The sequence below is a fragment of the Jaculus jaculus genome, chromosome 1 (assembly GCF_020740685.1).
Source record: "Jaculus jaculus isolate mJacJac1 chromosome 1, mJacJac1.mat.Y.cur, whole genome shotgun sequence".
NCBI lineage: Eukaryota > Metazoa > Chordata > Mammalia > Rodentia > Dipodidae > Jaculus > Jaculus jaculus.
In genome coordinates this window covers 164910472-164928801 of record NC_059102.1, presented here as the reverse complement: position 1 = coordinate 164928801, position 18330 = coordinate 164910472, and the positions used below count along the sequence as shown (strand labels likewise).

The 18330-nt window shown below is 46.4% G+C and overlaps 1 protein-coding gene and 1 pseudogene across 2 annotated transcripts in view; one reads left to right on the top strand and one right to left on the bottom strand.

Moving 5' to 3' along the window:
• Positions 1 to 11343, bottom strand: part of LOC101616517 (phospholipase A and acyltransferase 3) — a 41266-nt gene extending 29923 nt beyond the window's left edge. The window contains exons 1-2 of one of the 2 annotated variants that reach the window (XM_045133234.1): positions 11245 to 11343; positions 10843 to 10918 (exon numbers count right to left, since the gene is read on the bottom strand). In XM_045133234.1, coding sequence (XP_044989169.1) covers positions 10843 to 10857 — 15 coding nt within the window. In that variant the 5' untranslated portion in view covers positions 10858 to 10918; positions 11245 to 11343. The other variant, XM_045133238.1, reaches the window with a different exon arrangement.
• Positions 11344 to 16215: 4872 nt separating this feature from the next.
• LOC101616829 lies at positions 16216 to 17543 on the top strand (annotated as a pseudogene).
• The last annotated feature ends 787 nt before the right edge of the window (positions 17544 to 18330 follow it).

Below are 18330 nucleotides of genomic sequence, written 5' to 3'. Positions count from 1 at the left end.
TTGCCTTACTGCTATGGCTAAGACTTCCAAAACTATATTAAATAGAAGTGGGGACAGTGGACACCCTTGTCTTGTTCCTGATTTTAGTGGAAAAGCTTCCAGTTTTTCCCCATTTAGTAATATGTTGGCTGTAGGCTTGTCATAAATAGCCTTTATTATATTGAGATATGTTCCTTCTATTCCCAGTCTCTGTAGGACTTTTATCATGAAGGGATGTTGGATTTTGTCAAATGCTTTCTCTGCATCTAATGAGATGATCATGTGATTTTTGTCCTTCAACCCGTTTATGTAATGTATTACATTTATAGATTTGCGTATGTTGAACCATCCCTGCATCTCTGGGATAAAGCCTACTTGGTCAGGGTGAATGATCTTTTTGATATACTCTTGTATTCTGTTTGCCAATATTTTGTTGAGAATTTTTGCATCTATGTTCATGAGGGAGATTGGTCTGTAATTTTCTTTTTTTGTTCTATCTTTGCCTGGTTTTGTATCAGGGTGATGCTGGCCTCATAGAAGGAGTTTGGTAGAATTCCTTCTTTTTCTATTTCCTGGAAAAGCTTAAGAAGCAATGGTGTTAGCTCTTCCTTAAAAGTCTGGTAAAATTCAGCAGTGAATCCATCCGGGCCTGGGCTTTTTTTAGTTGGGAGATTATTGATAACTGTTCGGATCTCCATGTTTGTTATAGGTCTATTTAAGTGATTAATCTCATTTTGATTTAATTTAGGTAGGTCATATAGATCAAGGAAATCATCCATTTCTTTCAGATTTTCATACTTTGTGGAGTATATGCTTTTATAGTATGTCCCTATGATTTTTTGAATTTCTCTGGAATCTGTTATGATGTTACCTTGTTCATCTCTGATTTTATTAATTTGTGTCTCTTCTCTCTTTCTTTTGGTCAGATTTGCTAAGGGTTTATCAATCTTGTTTATCCTTTCAAAGAACCAACTCTTTGTTTCATTAATTCTTTGGATTGTTCTTTTTGTTTCTATTTCATTAATTTCTGCCCTAATCTTTATTATTTCTTCCCGTCTACTAATTTTTGGTTTGCCTTGTTCTTCTTTTTCCAAGGCTTTAAGGCGAAGCATTAGGTCGTTTACTTGCGACCTTTCTAATTTCTTAATATAGGCACTTAAGGCTATAAATTTACCTCTTAGAACTGCCTTCATTGTGTCCCAGAGATTTTGGTATGTTGTGTTCTCATTATCATTTGACTCTATAAATTTTTTGATTTCCTTTTTGATTTCTTCATTGACCCACTCATCATTTAGTAGTGTATTGTTTAGTTTCCATGATTTTGTGTATGCTCTATAGCCTTTCTTGCTACTGATTTGTAGTTTAATTCCATTGTGGTCAGATAGAATGCAAGGAATTATTTCAATTTTCCTGAATTTGTTAAGATTTGCTTTGTGTCCTAATATATGGTCTATTTTAGAGAATGTTCTATGTGCTGCTGAAAAGAATGTATATTCTGCAGCCTTTGGATGAAATGTCCTGTATATATCTGTTAGGTCCATTCCTTCTATGACCTCATTTAGTCCAGATGCCTCTCTGTTTATTCTTTCCCTGGATGACCTGTCAATTGATGAGAGTGGGGTGTTAAAGTCACCCACCACCACTGTGTTTGGTGTTATTGAAAGGCCCAAGAATTCAGAAGCTTAGAAATACTATCATGCTCCAAAGGGAGCTTAAGCGGGCCACCTGCATACCTCAAACTCCAGGTTTTACTCTCTGTCAGAAGCAAGTAAAGAATCCCTCTTCTCATTGTATCAGAGCCCACTCCTAATATAAAACTAGGTAAAAGGGCATGAGATAGCCCTCAAGGATGGGAAATGAGTAATGAAGTGAACCACTTATTTGGTTTCTGTAAATAGCCTGCACCATAAGCCTTAATAGCCCACACTATAAGCCTTAGTAGCCTACACTGTAAGCCTTAGTAACTCGCACCATAGGCTGTAGCAGCCTGCCTCAGACCACCAAGGTCATAGGAGGCTGATACCGTACTCTGTTACCCCCACCTAAGGAATTGCACAAGTGCTGACCTCCAAGGTCACAGGAGACTGATACCACACTCTGCTACTCCCACCCAAGGACCTGCGCAAACGCTGATCACCAAGGTCATAAACTAATTGGCTTAGAAACTATGGGGTGGCACCAACTGACTGGCTAACACCCTGCGGGGCTCCTAATATTAGAAAATGATTGGTCTAAGGCACAGGCTTTGTTAGAAACCCTATAAAAACTACCCCATCCCTGCATTCGGGGCTCTGCAGTCCTCTACCCCTGTGCGGTGTACGACTGTGGGCCCCAGCGCGCTTGGAATAAAATCCTCTTGCAGTTTGCATCAAGACCGCTTCTCGTGAGTGAGTGATTTGGGGTGTCGCCTTATCCGGGCAGAGCGTGGGGACCCCCTGTGGGGGTTTTTTCCTACATTATCTGTGACCTTAGTTCTAATAGTGTTTGTTTGATGAATCTGGGAGCCCCCATGTTAGGTGCATATATGTTTAGGATTGTAATGTCCTCCTGTTGGAGTGTGCCCTTAATCAATATAAAGTGACCTTCCTTATCTTTCTTGACTAACGTCGGACTAAAGTCTACCCTGTCTGATATTAGGATAGCAACCCCTGCTTGTTTTCTAGGCCCATTTGCTTGAAACACCGTCTTCCAACCTCTCACCCTAAGATAATGTCTATCCTTTGTAGAAAGGTGAGTTTCTTGGAGACAACAAATTGTAGGATCCTGCTTTTTAACCCAGTCTGCAAATCTATGTCTTTTCGTTGGGGCATTGAGACCGTTGATATTAAGAGATATTATTGAAAGGTGTGTATTTATGTTTGCCATTTGTGTGTGTGTGTGTGTGTGTGTTACTGGTTCTACCTGTGCTCTCTTCTGTTAACTGGTATTTGAGTATAGCTTGTTTTTTCTAGGTTCCTTATATGTGTGCTTTTCCTTTTTTTCAGCATGGAGGATTCTATCAAGTATTTTCTATAGAGCTGGTTTTGTCTTCAAATACTCCTTTAACCTGCTTTTGTCATGGAATGTCTTTATTTCTCCATCTATTTGAATGGATAACTTTGTAGGATAAAGTAACCTTGGTTGACAGTTGTTATCTTTCAGAACTTGGAATATATCACTCCAAGCCCTTCTGGCTTTAAAAGTTTGTGTTGAATAATCTGCTGTAATCCTGATGGGCTTGCTTTTGTAGGTAACTTGAATTTTCTCTCTAACTGCTTTCAATATTTTTTCTTTGGTGTGTGTGTTTGGAAGTTTGATTATAATATGGCGAGGAGAGGTTCTTTCTGGGTTTTGTCTGGCTGGGGTTCTAAAGGCTTCCTGTATCTGTATTGGCACCTCTTTCCCAATTTGGCGGAAATTTTCCTCTATGATTTTGTTGAAGATGCCTACTATGCCTCTGGAGTGGAGTTCTTCTCCTTCTACTATGCCCTGAATTCTTATATTGGATCTTTTCATAGTGTCCCGAATATCTTGAAATTCCCACTCATACTTTTCTATAAGTTTGTCTTTCTCTTTGTTGGACTGCATTAGGTCTGCCACCTGGTCTTCTAGCTTAGATATTCTGTCCTCTCCCTCATCCATCCTACTGGTGAGATTTTCTACAGAGTTTTTTATTTCATTAACTGTGTTCTTCATTGCTAGTAATTCTGACTGGTTTTTCTTTATTATTTCTATTTCCCTATTTATGTCTTGTATTGCCTTCTTTATTTCATTAAATTGGTGTCCTGCCTCTTCTTTGATTCCTTTGATTTCCTCTTTGATTTCTTCTTTGATTGTTTTCATGTGTTCTTTGACCTCTTTGAACATATTTATAATTATTCTTTTGAACTCTTTCTCAGGCATTTCCTCTAACTCTTTCTCACTGGAGGACATTTCTGATGCATTAATACTTTTAGGTGGATTTATATCATCTTGCTTTTTAGTGTTTCTTGTATTATAATGTATATATTTTTGCATCTTGGATTAAGTTAATGCTTGGATTTTCTAGCTAGCTGGGTATTCTTAGCTGTATCAATTGATTTGATGTAATATATTTTCAGGGTAGGACCTTAAGGTATTAGGTGTGGCTCTTAAGACTCTCAGAGTATCTACAAAGATGTTCTTAGGGGTTGAGTTTCCCTGCTATAGGAGTATTCAAGCAGGCTGAGTGGAATAAAATACAGGTAGATTCTAAAATTTAACTAAACACTGTACACATTCAATCAAAAACAGCCCCGAGTATGTATGCAAGAGTAGTTATTATAATGACCAGATCCTCTATCAACAAACAGGTTTAGATTTCTGGTCTGTTGAGGGATCCAAGTCAGCTTGTGACCAAGTGAGACCCTTCCCTGGTGCAATCCCAGTTACCTTGGGTGATTTTGGTCTCAGTCAAGTTGCTGCCTGGGTCGTCGGGCTGCTGTTCTGATTTCTGGAGCTGGGCACTTGCTTTTCCTACGGGGCAAACCGAGCCGCTGCTGCTGCCGTAGCTGCCACCGCTGGAGCCACCACCGCTGCTGAAGCTGCCGCTGCCGTGTCCACCACCGCTGCTCCCCCCGAAGCCGCTGCTGCCGGATCTTCCGCCGCTGCCGCTCCTGGGTCCGCTGCTGCTGGGGCCACTGGTACCGGTGCTGGAGCCGCTGATGTTGTTCCCGAACTCTGCTCCTGCTTGGGTCCCGCTGTCAGCCCAAGTTGACGTGGCCGGGTCCCGGGCCGCTGCTCTCTTCGCTGGAGCTGGGCTCAGGCAGTGGGGGAGGGGAGGGAGCCGCAGCTGCTCTGGTTGTCTCGCTGCTCCATGCGTTCTTCTACCTCACGGTCTGCTCCTCCGCTGCTCGCTGCCGCTCTCCCCTCACGTTTCCCGAGTTGCGGAGAGCGCGGTGTGAGGGGAAAATCCCGCACCTGGCTTTTCCTGTGGCTCGAGCCGAGAGTCTGGCGGCTTTCTGCTGTGCTGTGGCTGCGGCAGTTGGCCGAGCTGCCGGAGCCGCTTTTCCCGCCTGTGCAGGCTCTGGATGCTCTATAACTCTTCTACTTCTCCGCTGCTGCCTCAATTTCCTATACACCTCACTTTTTAGTAAAAGTGTGTATTTTGCTGAGTTTTTTTGGTCTTTTTCCCCCCTAGGCTGCTTTGGCGTGGTACCTACGCCGCCATCTTAACCGGAAGTCCCCAACAAAAAAAAAAAAAAACGACTGCTCTATTTTTAAAATCAAGCTGGGAGCTGGAGACATGACTTAGCAGTTAAGGTACTTGCCTGTGAAGCCTAAGGACCCAGGTTCCACTCCCCAGAACCCACGTAGATGCATAAGGTGATGCACATGCACAAGGTCACATATGCGCACAAGATGATGCATACATCTGGAGTTCGCCTGTAGTGGCTAGAGGTCTTGGCATACCAATTCTCTCTCGCTCTCATAAAATAAAATTTAAGGGCTGGAGAGATGGCTTAGCGGTTAAGCACTTGCCTGTGAAGCCTAAGGACCCTGGTTCGAGGCTCAGTTCCCCAGGTCCCACGTTAGCCAGATGCACAAGGGGTCACACGCGTCTGGAGTTCGTCTGCAGTGGCTGGAAGCCCTGGCGCGCCCATTCTCTCTCTCACCCTCTATCTGTCTTTCTGTGTCTGTCGCTCTCAAATAAATAAATAAAAAATGAACAAAAAATATTTAAAAAATAATAATAAAATAAAATAAAATTGAAAAATCAAGCTGGACTTAAATATGTATAAGAATTTTTCTCAATATTACAATAATTCTGAACTTTAAAAAATAATATCTATATACATATTTTTTGTTTGTTTGAGGTAAGGTCTCTCTCTTGCTCAGGCTGACCTGGAATTCACTGTGTAATCTCAGGGTGGCCTCGAACTCTTGGCAATCCTCCTACCTCTGCCTCCCGAGTGCTGGGATTAAAGGCATGCCCACCATGTCTGGCTTATAATTCATTTATTAGAGACAGAGGGAGAGAGAGAGAATGGGCACAATCGGGGCCTCTAGCCACTGCACACGAACTCCAGACACATCTGCTACCACGTGCATCTGACTTACATGGGACCTGGAGAATCAAACCTGGGTCCTTAGGCTTCGCAGGGAAGTGTCTCAACCACTAACCCATCTCTCCAGCCCTGGACTTAATTTTTAAAAGCAGTATAGTAATTCCATGAGGGCCCTGTCTTCAAAGTGAGGCTTAGCTACTTATTGTATATCCCTGAGTAAATGTATGCAACCTTTCCCAGCCTTAGATTCCTCAGCTGTAAAATAGGGATGGTCATATGTGCCATCCTGAGACTTACATAAATCAGGAAATGCTAAGTAAATGGTGGCTTCCACTGCCACAGTGCCTGGGGGGAGTGTGTCTTTTTTTAACTGGAAGGGTTGCAGGTGGCTCCAAAGCAGCTGCAGACACCAGAGCTCCTGTAACACAGAGAGGAGAATCTCCTCTTTTTCCCCTGAACCACATGTCCAGTGGAGTGAAAATCCCTCCTGTGACTGACTTTCACTTTCACTTCCAACACTCCCCCAAACCCCCCACCCCCTCACCTCTGGGAGAAATGCCCAGCACCTTGTGATAAAGCCAGGAAGGGACGGTCCAGCAAGGAGCTGGGAGTTTCCATGCCAAGAAGATGTTAGGAAAAGAAGACAGCTGTGCGAGGCTGGAAGCTAATCTGAGACTGGATCCCCAGAAGCAGATATAGAATCCTTGAGAGCCTCAAATGAGCCCTGTGTGCTACTGTTGTGTTACATTCACTGGTTAAACAGGACTACTGACACCCATCCAGCAGGGTTTGTGTGAGGAATAACTGCGATCACAGGCAAACACCATTAAACCACTTCAACCTACAAGAAGGCTGAATGGCTGCATACAGCCCAGTAGGGGCAGGGCAGGGTGGGAACACAAGGGAGAGCCTGGCTGCGCAAGCTTCCCAGACTCAGACCCAGAGGAAAAGCAGACAAGAGCTAGCCTGACACACTGCCTTTCCCTTACTGTCCCGTACCCAGGCACTAAGACAGTCGAGGAGGGACAATGGCAGCCCCTGCAATTACCAGACCCAACCTCAGCAGCACAAAGGCATCCTGGGAAAAGAGGCAGAACTTGACTGCCCAGCCCTCACCAGGTTCTCCACCAGGCCCCAGGCCTGCCTCTCCAGAACAAACCTAACCCCTTCATGCATCAGCACTGCCCACCCCCACACACACCCATCACCCACAAGCACTGCTGGGGGATTTCACAGGTCAGCTGGAATCCTTACAACAACCCGCGTTGACAAACCAGGAAACTGAGGCCAGAGGTTGGAATGAACTTGTCTAAGGTCTCAGAGCTCCCTGAGAAGCCATAACAGGATTCTACCCCAAATCTGCCTGGGCCCAAGGATCTAATGATACAATGGGTAGTGGTGTGGGTGCTCGGGGATGTGAAAAGTGAAAGTGATCCTAGGCAGAAGGAGCAGAAGTTCAAGGCTAGCCTCAGCTACATGAAGCTTTCAAGGTTCTTCTGGGCTACATGAGACTCTGTCAAAGAGAAAAAGGGCTGGGGAGATAGGTCTGTGGGTAAAGCACTTGCTGTACAAGTGTAAGGACCTGAGTTCAGATTCCAGAAGCCATGCCAAGCCACATAAGCATCTGGAAACCTCGCACTCGCAAGGCAAGATGGGGGGTGGAGACAGGAGAATCCAGGGACCAGAGACTCTGTCTCAAACAAGGTGGAGGACAAGGAACAAGATTCTGGGTGGTCCTCTCACCTCCACATGCCCACCATCGCATGCACACACATAGGAAGGGAAGGAAAAAAGAGAAAAAGTGAAAGAAAAACTATCTTTGAGCTGGAGAGATGGCTTAGCAGTTAAGGCACTTGCCTGCAAAGCCTAAGGGCCCAAATTCCATCTCTCTCCAGATCCCACTTCTAGCCAGATACACAAAGGTGATGCAAGCGCAAGTTCACACATGTGCACTATGTAGAGTAAGTGTCTGGAGATCCATTACAGTGGCTGAGGCCCTGGCATGCCAATTCTCAATCTCTCTCTCTCTCTTAAAAAAAAAAAGGGCTGGAGAGATGGCTTAGCGGTTAAGCGCTTGCCTGTGAAGCCTAAGGACCCCGATTCGAGGCTCGGTTCCCCAGGTCCCACGTTAGCCAGATGCACAAGGGGGCGCACGCGTCTGGAGTTCGTTTGCAGAGGCTGGAAGCCCTGGCGCGCCCATTCTCTCTCTCTCCATCTATCTGTCTTTCTCTCTGTGTCTGTCGCTCTCAAATAAATAAATAAATAAATAAAAATGAACAAAAAAAAAACTATCGTTTTTTTGGAAACAGTCTACAACATGGAACTTGTAGCAGATCTACTGTAATTTGGAGCCCAACACATGAAAATGGGAAAGTTCCTCAAAAGTGCCTTTGTTAAACTAGAGGCCCAAGAGAGAAGAGGCCTTGCTGCCTACTGCCTCCTTGGTCTGTAGAAGTACTAACGCAGGGTATTTATGGGAAGGAGGAAGCTTAGAGGGGGCTTCCCCAAGGTTTGGAGCTATGCAGGGAGGTCACATTCTCCCATCCCTCTTATTACTTCCCTCTGGGTATGTGTGTGTGCACAAATGTGCTTTAATTTTCTTTATGGAAAAATGGACCCAAAAAGGAAAGAAGGAAGTAAGGAAGGAAAGAAGGAAGGAAGGAAGGCAGGCAGGAAGGAAGGAAGGAAAAAAGAAAGAGGGAGGGAGAGAAAAAGGAGGGGAAGAATAAGAAAAAGAGAGGTGGGAGAGGAGTTCATCGTCAGTGTCTCCACTCCTCCATGCTTCCCTAATGAAGTTACTGCTGCCTCCCCACCACAGCCCTTTGACACCCTGACTGTAATTTGTTGAGCAGGGCCTGGGAAGACACTGTGCGCAGCCTGAGCACTAAATTATTGGTGCAGCACACCGAGGGGCCTGGACCCATCCACCAGTATCCAGACTGGCATATATAGCCTTCTCAGTGGAGGTCTGTGGGATGGAGGGAAGCAGTGCTTTGCTCCAGCCCGTCCGTCTCCTGAGTGAGGAAAGCCCTGCTCTGCTTGAGAAGGTCCTCTTCCCTCTCCTCCCCTTTGCATCCTAAGGAGTTCCACAGAAAGTCTCAAGATGCCAAGAAAACTTGATGGCAAGGCAATCCGATAAGGAATGGACTGTGGACTCAAGGGACAGGAAAGGACAATTAGTTTCTTCATATGGTGGTCCAGCCTCCATTTCAGTTTCAGTTTGAGTCCTCACTTCTTGCAGCATCTGCTCAACCTGGTTCAGATGGTGGAGGAAGAAGGCAATGGCTACAGGCCCACCCATTCTAGCAAGTTTAGAATACAGACAGATGTGAACGGAACATGATATCCTCCCTTCCACCTCCCCCATGCCCTGCAAAGCTGCTCTGGCCTCCACAACTCTGCTTTTTTTTTAAGTTTTGGTTTTAGTTTTATTTTTAGAAACAGTCTCACTATGCAGCCTAGGCTAGACTCCAACTCTGTGCCCTTCTGCATCAGCAAGACCCTACCTTGAAAAAAAAAAAAAACAACTTATTCATTACTCATGCCTATTTTTCATTATCACATAATCACTTAAATAGACCCATAACAAGCATGGAGATCCAAGAAGTTATCAAAAATCTCCCAACTAAAAAAATGATTACTATTAATTTGGTGGTTCTTTCTTTTATTTTTATTTATTTATTTGAGAGAGAGAAGCAGAGAAAGAGAATGGACACGCCAGGGCCTCCAGCCACTGCAAATGAATTCCAGATGTATGTGCCACCCTGTGCATCTGGCTTACGTGGGTCCTGGGGAATTGAACCTCGGTTCTTTGGCTTTGCAGGCCAAGTGCCTTAACTGCTAAGCCATTTCCCCAGCCCAATTTGTTGGTTCTTGCTTAAAATTATGCTATCATATACAGGAGAGGGATATTAAAAGGTGATCAAACGGAGATGGAGAGATGGCTTAGTGGTTTAAGGCACTTGCCTACAAAGCCAAAGGACCCAGGATTGATTCCCCAGGACCCACATAAGCCAGATGCACAAGGGGGCACATGGGTCTGGAGTTCATTTGCAGTAGCTCGAGGCCCTGGCACACCCACTCCCTCTCCCTACCTTCCTCTCTCTCTCTCTCTCTCTCTCTCTCTCTCTCTCTCTCTCTCCATCTTTTCCTCTCTCAAATAAATAAATAAATATCTTTTAAAAACTTGATCACTCCAAGGGTCACATTTTATGCCTGACTTGCCCGATACCTGGTACTGTGTAAAGCTGTTTCCATCGAGGATAGTGAATTATGAGTGAGTACTCAATGTATGTGCACCAGGTGCTGTTTTGAGAACTTTCTAAGTTTGAAATTCACTCTGGGAAGCAGTGAATTTGAACTTGGTGAAAGTCCCACAACAGTCTGCTAGCACGAAGGCCATCATTTGTCTGGTTATGATCTCTGAACATCACAGTTTGGAAAGAAGAAAAGCCAGAGCTGGGAATTTGCTGGCAGGGCTGGTCATGAGCTGTGTCAGCTGACATTAGAAAAGCCCAGGTCCAGCTGTAGACATTAGACCTCAGGAGTCTGTCCAGAGTCCTGGTTTGACTGGGGAGTAGCCTGGGATGAAAAATCCAGGCGCCTTACTGGCCTCTACCTGCCTTTTGCTGGACTTGCTTCCAGCATGGTGGCCTCAAAGCCCCATCTATTCAAGGACGAGTTCTGAGAGCCACTGGACTAGGTGACAGCTGACACCTGATGCCCAGCAGCAGACGGAGATATGGCTCCCACTTTGGCCAAGGATCCTCAATCGAAAGTAATTAGCCCCCAAGAGGAAGACGATTCGCCATTAGAACACGGCTCGCCACCCTGCACGGGCGCACACACGCACACTTACATTGGGTGCACCCATCTTCTTTCAGGAAGTGGACTCTCAACACCAGAAGATTTCACTTTATCAGGGGTGTGAATGCCTGCGAGTGGGGAGAAGGAACTCTTGTCATTAGGAGAGAACTGCTTCCCCAGGACTCCAGAGCTGGTGGCCTCTGACCGAGAAGCCCTGGCGGTTAGCGTGCCAGCCTCCAGCTGACTCCCAGCCCCGCGCTTCCCCGGAGAGCACAGGCTCCGGCAGGCAGGCGGGGCCCGCTTACCAGCTCTCGGCTCGGCCGAGGCGGCGGCGCTCCGCTGGCCTTCCCGGAAAGTCAGCCTCGCGCCTCCGTTGCTCCTCCTCCTCCATGCCCCACTCAGCCTGCAACTCCCCGACAGCCCACCCGGACCCGGAGACACCCAAGCGCCTCACCGTCCGGTAGCTCCGGGTAGCAGCGCTCCGCCCACCTCGCTCCCGCGGCGCTGGCCTGCGCACTGGGTCTAAAGGCGCCGAGTGCGCCCCCGGCCCCCGCGCCGCTGGCTAATAAGAGCCCCGCCCCGAGCTCCGCCCGCGCCCATCCCCGACAGCTGGATGCCTCCGGCTCCCCGCCCCGCCTCCCCGACCTCAGGCTCGGTGCCTAACACCTGTTACACGTTGTATCGCACTTGTTATTAGACATGTTATATTCCACCTGATCTTTGCACATACATCACACTAGCGATCACGATCGATTTGCTTATCCCCTCCACCTGCCTGGGATCCTAGGATTTTGGACAGGGGAGGCAGGAGGATCGCTAAAAGCGTTCGAGGCCGGCCTGACCTATTTTGTGAATTCCAGAAGGCCAGCCTGAGCTGGGATACAAAAAAAAAAGAGTTAAAAAGTACACCAACTGGCGTTTTACTTTATTTACTGGAAAGAGAAAGAGGCAGAGAGAGAGAGGGAGAGAGAGAGAGAGAGAATGGAGCACACCAGGGCTTCCAGCCGCTGCAAACAAACTCCAGATACATGCACCACCTTGTGCATCTGGTTTAAGTGGGTCCTGGGGAATAGAACCTGGGTTCTCTGGCTTTGCAGGCAAGCACCTTAGCCGCTAAGTCATCTCTCCAATCCCACCAACTGACATTTTGATAGAGATATTTGAAAACCACTAGGTGCAAGACAATCATCTGGACCTCTTTTCTGTTTCTGAAAAGCAAGAGATAAAAATTTCCCTGTGAAAACACCCAAAGGCCCTGCACTATCCCCAGAACCACAAAATATATATATAGTAATAACTCTTCTTTTTAGCCTTCCTACATAATTTAAGTGCTTCTTTCCAAATTAATATTTTTTTTTTTCAAGGTAGGGTCTCACTCTAGCTTAGGCTGACCTGGAATTTACTATGGAGTCTCAGGGTGGCCTTGAGCTCACGGCAATCCTCCTACCTCTGCCTCCCAAGTGCTGGGATTAAAGGCATGTGCCACCACACCCAGCTACCCAACTTAACTATTTTTGTTCAATTCAGTATATAAGTGAATGACTCCTCTAGCTACTTCTTAAGACCCTCCTTCCCCCTCCCTCCTTATCCTTCCCCTCCTGTTCTTCCTCCTCCTAAATTCCTTTCTAGTTCTGGGATTGAAACTCAGAGCCTCATTTACGCTGGAAATTACATTTAAGCTTTCTTTTTCTTTTCTCTTTTGAATGTGTGTGGTGTGTACTGTTGTGGTGTGTGCACATGTGTGTGGATGCATGTGCATGTGTGTGAAAGCCAGGGGAGACATGGGTGTCCTCCCCTATCTCTTCTCTGCTGGTTTCCCTTGGAACAGTCTCTGACTGTATCTGGAGCTGGCTGTTTTTCAGATACAGTGGCTGACCAGTGAGATCCTCCTCTCTGCTTCCCTCAGTGCTGGGTCACAGATGTGTAGTGGTTTAAATGCATGGCCCTATAGACTCAGGCTGGAATCTGACTCCAGTGGGCAGAGCCCTGCTATGGAAGAGGTATGTCATGGAAGAGGTGGATCTTGAGTCCAGCCCTAAGGTATTGAAAAGTTGGAGCTCTGGTGGATCATGCTTGCTGGTGTCTGCTGGATGTTTGGTGGTGTCTCTCTGCTTGGATCTATGGAAACAAGCCAGCTTCTTCCACCATTGATGGTGTTCCCCTGAAATTTTTAAGCCTGAAATGAACCCCTTCCTCCTATAAGCTACTTTTTTTTTTTTTTTTTTTTTTTTTTTGGTATTTTCAATGTAGGGTCTCACTGTGGCCCAGGCTGACCTGGAACTCACTCTGTAGTTCCAGGCTGGCCTTGAACTCACAATGATCCTCCTACCTCTGCCTCCCAAGTGCTGGGGTTAAAGGCATGTGCCACCATGCCCAGCTCCTATACAATGCTTTTGATCTAGTATTTGTCCAGCCACAAGGTGTGTGCAGCCATACCTGGATTTTTCTTTTTTCTTTTTCTTTTTTTTTTTTACTTTTTATTGACAGCCCCCATATAGATACACAATATACCATGATCATAATCCCCTTCCACTACTCGCCTTTGTCCTCCACTCTTATCCCCTTCTACTGAATCCCTTCTTTCCTATTAGTTCCTGTTCTATTTCAGTGTCATCATTTTCCCCCTCCCATTATTACAGGTTTCATGTAGGTAGTGTCACCAGTGTGAGGTCATGAATGCCATAGCCACTTTGTGCCTGGAAGACAGTATTGCAAAGCATTCCTCCCCTTCCTTTGGCTGCTACATTCTTTCCACCTCTTCTGCAATGGTCCCTGAGCCTTGGAGAGTGTGATAGAGATGTCTCAGTGCTCAACACTCCACTGTTACTTCTTCTCAGTAGTTTGGTGAGTTTTGAGTCACCCCCGTAATCACAGTCATCTGCAAAGCAAAGCTTCCCTAACTAAAAGTGAGAGTAGCATTAATATACATTAACATGTGGGCATAAACATAAATATTTAGAGGACAGTTTTATGGACATAATATATCCATTTAGACAAACAGCAATAGATGTTTCCTCCTAAGGCTTATGACCTTCTCAGCCATAGGCTTTTTAAAGTATATTTTATTTTTATTTATTTATGCAAGAGGGAGAGAGGAAGAGAGAAAGAGGGAGAGGGAGAGGACTTCCAGTCACTGCAAATGAACTCCACATGCACTCACTGCCTTGTGCATCTGGCTTATGTGGCTCCTGGAGAATCACAACTAGGTCCTTTGGCTTTACAGGCCAGCACCTTAAGAGCTAAGCCATCTCTCCAGCCCAGCCATAGGCTTTTGATTAGGTTTTCAGTACCAGATATGAATTCCCTCCTGTGGAACAGGCCTTGAATCCAATCAGAGAAGTTGGTTTCCCACCTAACAGACATGCCACCATTGCACTAGTTGCATTCCTGGCTTTTTATATGGGTTCTAGGGCTTGAACTCAGGTCCTCATGATTGCACAAATGTTCTTGTCCACTGAGCCAGCTCCCTGATCCTAAACTTTCTTTATGAAGGATCCTGTGACACTTAAAACTTGCTTTAGAAACTTTTGTATGTTGTTCTCCTGTTAATCTGTCTTATGAATTCTCAAGACCAAGTAGATTGGTAGAGGCAGACTTTTGCTTCTTCCTACAAAATTATATATTAGGACTTCCGGTTAAGATGGCAGCATAGGAACCACACCAAAGCAGCCTTGGGGAGAAAAAGAAAAAAAAAAAAAAAACTCAGCAAAATACACACTTTTACTAAAAAGTGAGGTGTATAAGAAATTAAAATGGCAGCAGAGAAGTAGGAGAGATTCAGAGCATCCAGAGCCCACACAGGCCGGCAGCAGCGGCTCCGGCAGTGGCAGATCCAGCAGCGGCAGCTCCAGCAGAGCTCCAGCAGCAGCAGCAGCAGAGGCTACAACAGCGGCAGTGCCAGGTCTGTGGGTCACAGCTGCCAGGCTTGGCTTGAGCTGCAGGAAAAGCCAGTGTCCAGCTCTAGAAAACAGAACAGCAGTCCAGCAACCCAGCAAGCCTATTTGAACCCACAGGGCACCAAAGAAGGATCTAAGTAGTAGCGCAGCATAACTGAGACCAAAATCATCCCAAAAGGTAACTGGGATTACACTGGGTCAGTACCCACTTAATAAACCTGGTATATAGCCCTGAACTGGAAGTGCTGATTACTCATTCCATATCAGGATAAATTATATGTTAAGTCTGATGCATGGTCAGATTTGCCATTCTTAAATAAGCTATATTTTGGGCTTGTTATTTGTTGCTTCTTGATTTATAGTGGCTTTGTTTCCTCTTCTGTTATACATTAGGGAAGGGTCTCACTTGGTCACAAGCTGACTTGGAGCCCTCAACAGACCAGAAATCTTAACCTCCATGTTGATAGATGATCTGTTGATAGAGGATACCTACTCTTGCATAAATACTCTGTGCTGTTTTTCATTGAATGTGTACATTGTTTGATTAAATTTTAGAATCCTGGGCTGGGGAGAGATGGCTTAGTGGTTAAGCTCTTGCCTGTGAAGCCTAAGGACCCCAGTTCAAGGCTCGGTTCCCTAGGTCCCACATTAGCCAGATGCACAAGGGGGCGCACGCGTCTGGAGTTCGTTTGCAGAGGCTGGAAGCCCTGGCACGCCCATTCTCTCTCTCCCTCTATCTGTCTTTCTCTCTGTGTCTGTCAATCTCAAATAAATAAATAAATAAATAAATAAATAAAAATAAAAATGTTTAAATTTTAGAATCTATCTGGATTTTGTTCCACTCAGCCTACTTGAATACTCCCATAGCAGGCAAACTCAACACACTATTTGACTGTGGGGTTTTTCTTCAGCAATTTTTGGACCCTTACATATATGATAACACAATTTCAAGCAAGAACCACCAAATTGGTCTGGGGAGATGGCTTAGTGGTTAAGCTTGCCTGCAAAGCCAAAGGACCTACGTTTGATTCACCAGGACCCACATAAGCCAGATGCACAAGGTGGTGCATGTATCTGGAGTTTATTTGCAGTGGCTGGAGGCCCTGGCACACCCATTTTCTCTCTCTCTCTCTCTCTCTCTCTCTCTCTCTCTGCCTGTGTCTTTCTCTTTCTTTCTTTCTCTCTCTCTCTCTCTCAAATAAATAAATAAATAAATAAAGTAGGTTTTTAGAAAAAAATTCAAGGTTGAGTTGGGCGTGGTGGCATATGCCTTTAATCTCATCACTCAGAGATATGAGGACTGCTGTGAGTTTGAGGCCTGCCTGAGACTACATTCACTGAATTCCAGGTCAGCCTGGACTAGAGCAAGACCATACCTCGAAGAAAGCAAAACAACAACAAAATTCAAGGTCATCCTTAGTTATCAAGTTTGAGGCTGGCCTGGGTACAAGTGACCCTGTCTCAAAAAACAAAAACAAGTCTGCCTGCGCTGCCCGGCCCCCTTCGGTGGAGTCTATCACCCAGTGCAGAAGCGCCACCAGCATGTCTGAGAAACTACCCTACAAAATCGCGGACATCGGCCTGGCCGACTGGGGACGAAAGGCCTTGAACATCGCGGAGAATGAGATGCCAGGCTTGATGCACATGCGCGAGCTGTACTCAGCCGCTGAAAGGTGCCGGCATTGCTAGGTGCCCGCATCGCTGGCTGCCTGCACATGACCATGACCGTGGAGACTGCCGTCCTCATTGTGACACTCGTCGCCCTGGGCGCAGAGGTAGGGTGGTCCAGCTGCAACATCTTCTCTACGCAGGACCATGCAGCAGCCGCCATTGCCAAGGCCTGCATTCCAGTGTATGCCTGGAAGGGTGAAACGGATGAGGAGTACCTGTGGTACATTGAGCAGACACTGTACTTCAAGGATGGCCCCCTCAACATGATTTTGAGTGATGGTGGTGACCTCACTAACCTCATCCACACCAAGTATCCTCAGCTTATGTCAGGCATCCGAGGTATCTCTGAAGAGACCACCACAGGGGTCCACAACCTATACAAGATGATGGCCAATGGGATACTGAAGGTGCCTGCTATCAATGTCAACGATTCTGTCACCAAGAGCAAGTTTGACAACCTCTATGGCTGCCGGGAGTCACTCATAGATGGCATCAAACGGGCCACAGACGTGATGATTGCGGGCAAGGTGGCAGTGGTAGCAGGCTATGGAGATGTGGGCAAGAGCTGTGCCCAGGCCCTGAGGGGCTTGGGGGCCCAAGTCATCATCACCGAGATTGACCCCATTAATGCACTGCAGGCTGCCATGGAGGGCTATGAGGTGACCACCATGGATGAGACCTGTAAGGAGGGAAACATCTTTGTCACCACCACGGGCTGTGTTGATATCATCCTTGGCCGGCACTTTGAACAGATGAAAGATGATGCCATTGTGTGCAACATTGGACACTTTGATGTGGAGATTGACGTAAAATGGCTCGATGAGAATGCTGTGGAGAAGGTGAACATCAAGCCACAGGTGGACTGCTACAGACTAAAGAATGGGCACCGCATCATCCTGGCTGAGGGCCAGCTGGTCAACATGGGTTGTGCCATGGGCCACCTAACCTTCATTATGAGCAACTCCTTCACAAACTAGGTGATGGCACAGATTGAGCTGTGGACCCACCCAGACAAATACTCTTGGAGTTCACTTCCTGCCCAAGAAGCTAGATGAGGCAGTGGCTGAAGCCCACCTGGGCAAGCTGAATGTGAAGTTGACCAAGCTGATGGAGAAGCAGGCCCAGTACCTGGGCATGTCCCGTGATGGCCCCTTCAAGCCTGATCACTACTGCTACTAGAACTGGGACTGCCCCTCTCCTTCCAGCTGCCATCCTGGTCCAGACTTCACCTCTTCGTCTCCAGAGCAAATGGCATCAACTTTGCAGTTGCTTTGTCAGTGTCCCCCATTGAGACTCTGGGCTGGTCACTTAGTCTTTGGCCTGTATTTATTAAGCCTCATGGGTCCAGTATGTTGAAGGGAAGTGAGAGGCTTCAGTGAAGGTGGTGGTACAAAAGAGCCATCCACAAGGTGACCATGGGCTCAGGAACCTTGGAAGGGGTGGTCACAAGCCCGTGCACTTACCATCCAGCTCCTCACTTGGTTTTTAGACCCGTTTGTAGTCTTACAGATTGACTGTTTCTCAGTCTCTAAGACATGAGAAGGTGTTCTTTCAACAGGCAAAGAGCTGATGGAATTTGGATGGTTCTGAGAGCTGCCTTATTTAGCACTAAGCCTTTTCTTAAATCTCAGAACACAGGGCTGGAGAGATGGCTTAGCGGTTAAGCGCTTGCCTGTGAAGCCTAAGGACCCCGGTTCAAGGCTCGGTTCCCCAGGTCCCACGTTAGCCAGATGCACAAGGGGGCGCACGCGTCTGGAGTTCGTTTGCAGAGGCTGGAAGCCCTGGCACGCCCATTCTCTCTCTCTCCCTCTATCTGTCTTTCTCTCTATGTCTGTCCTCTCAAAAAAAAAAAAAAAAAAAAAAAATGAACAAAAAAAAAAAATCTCAGAACACAGCGGTTAGACAAGGGATAACCAAGAAATGATAACAGAATTAATTGACAGCCAGAGGTTAAGAGGGGCCAACAACAAACA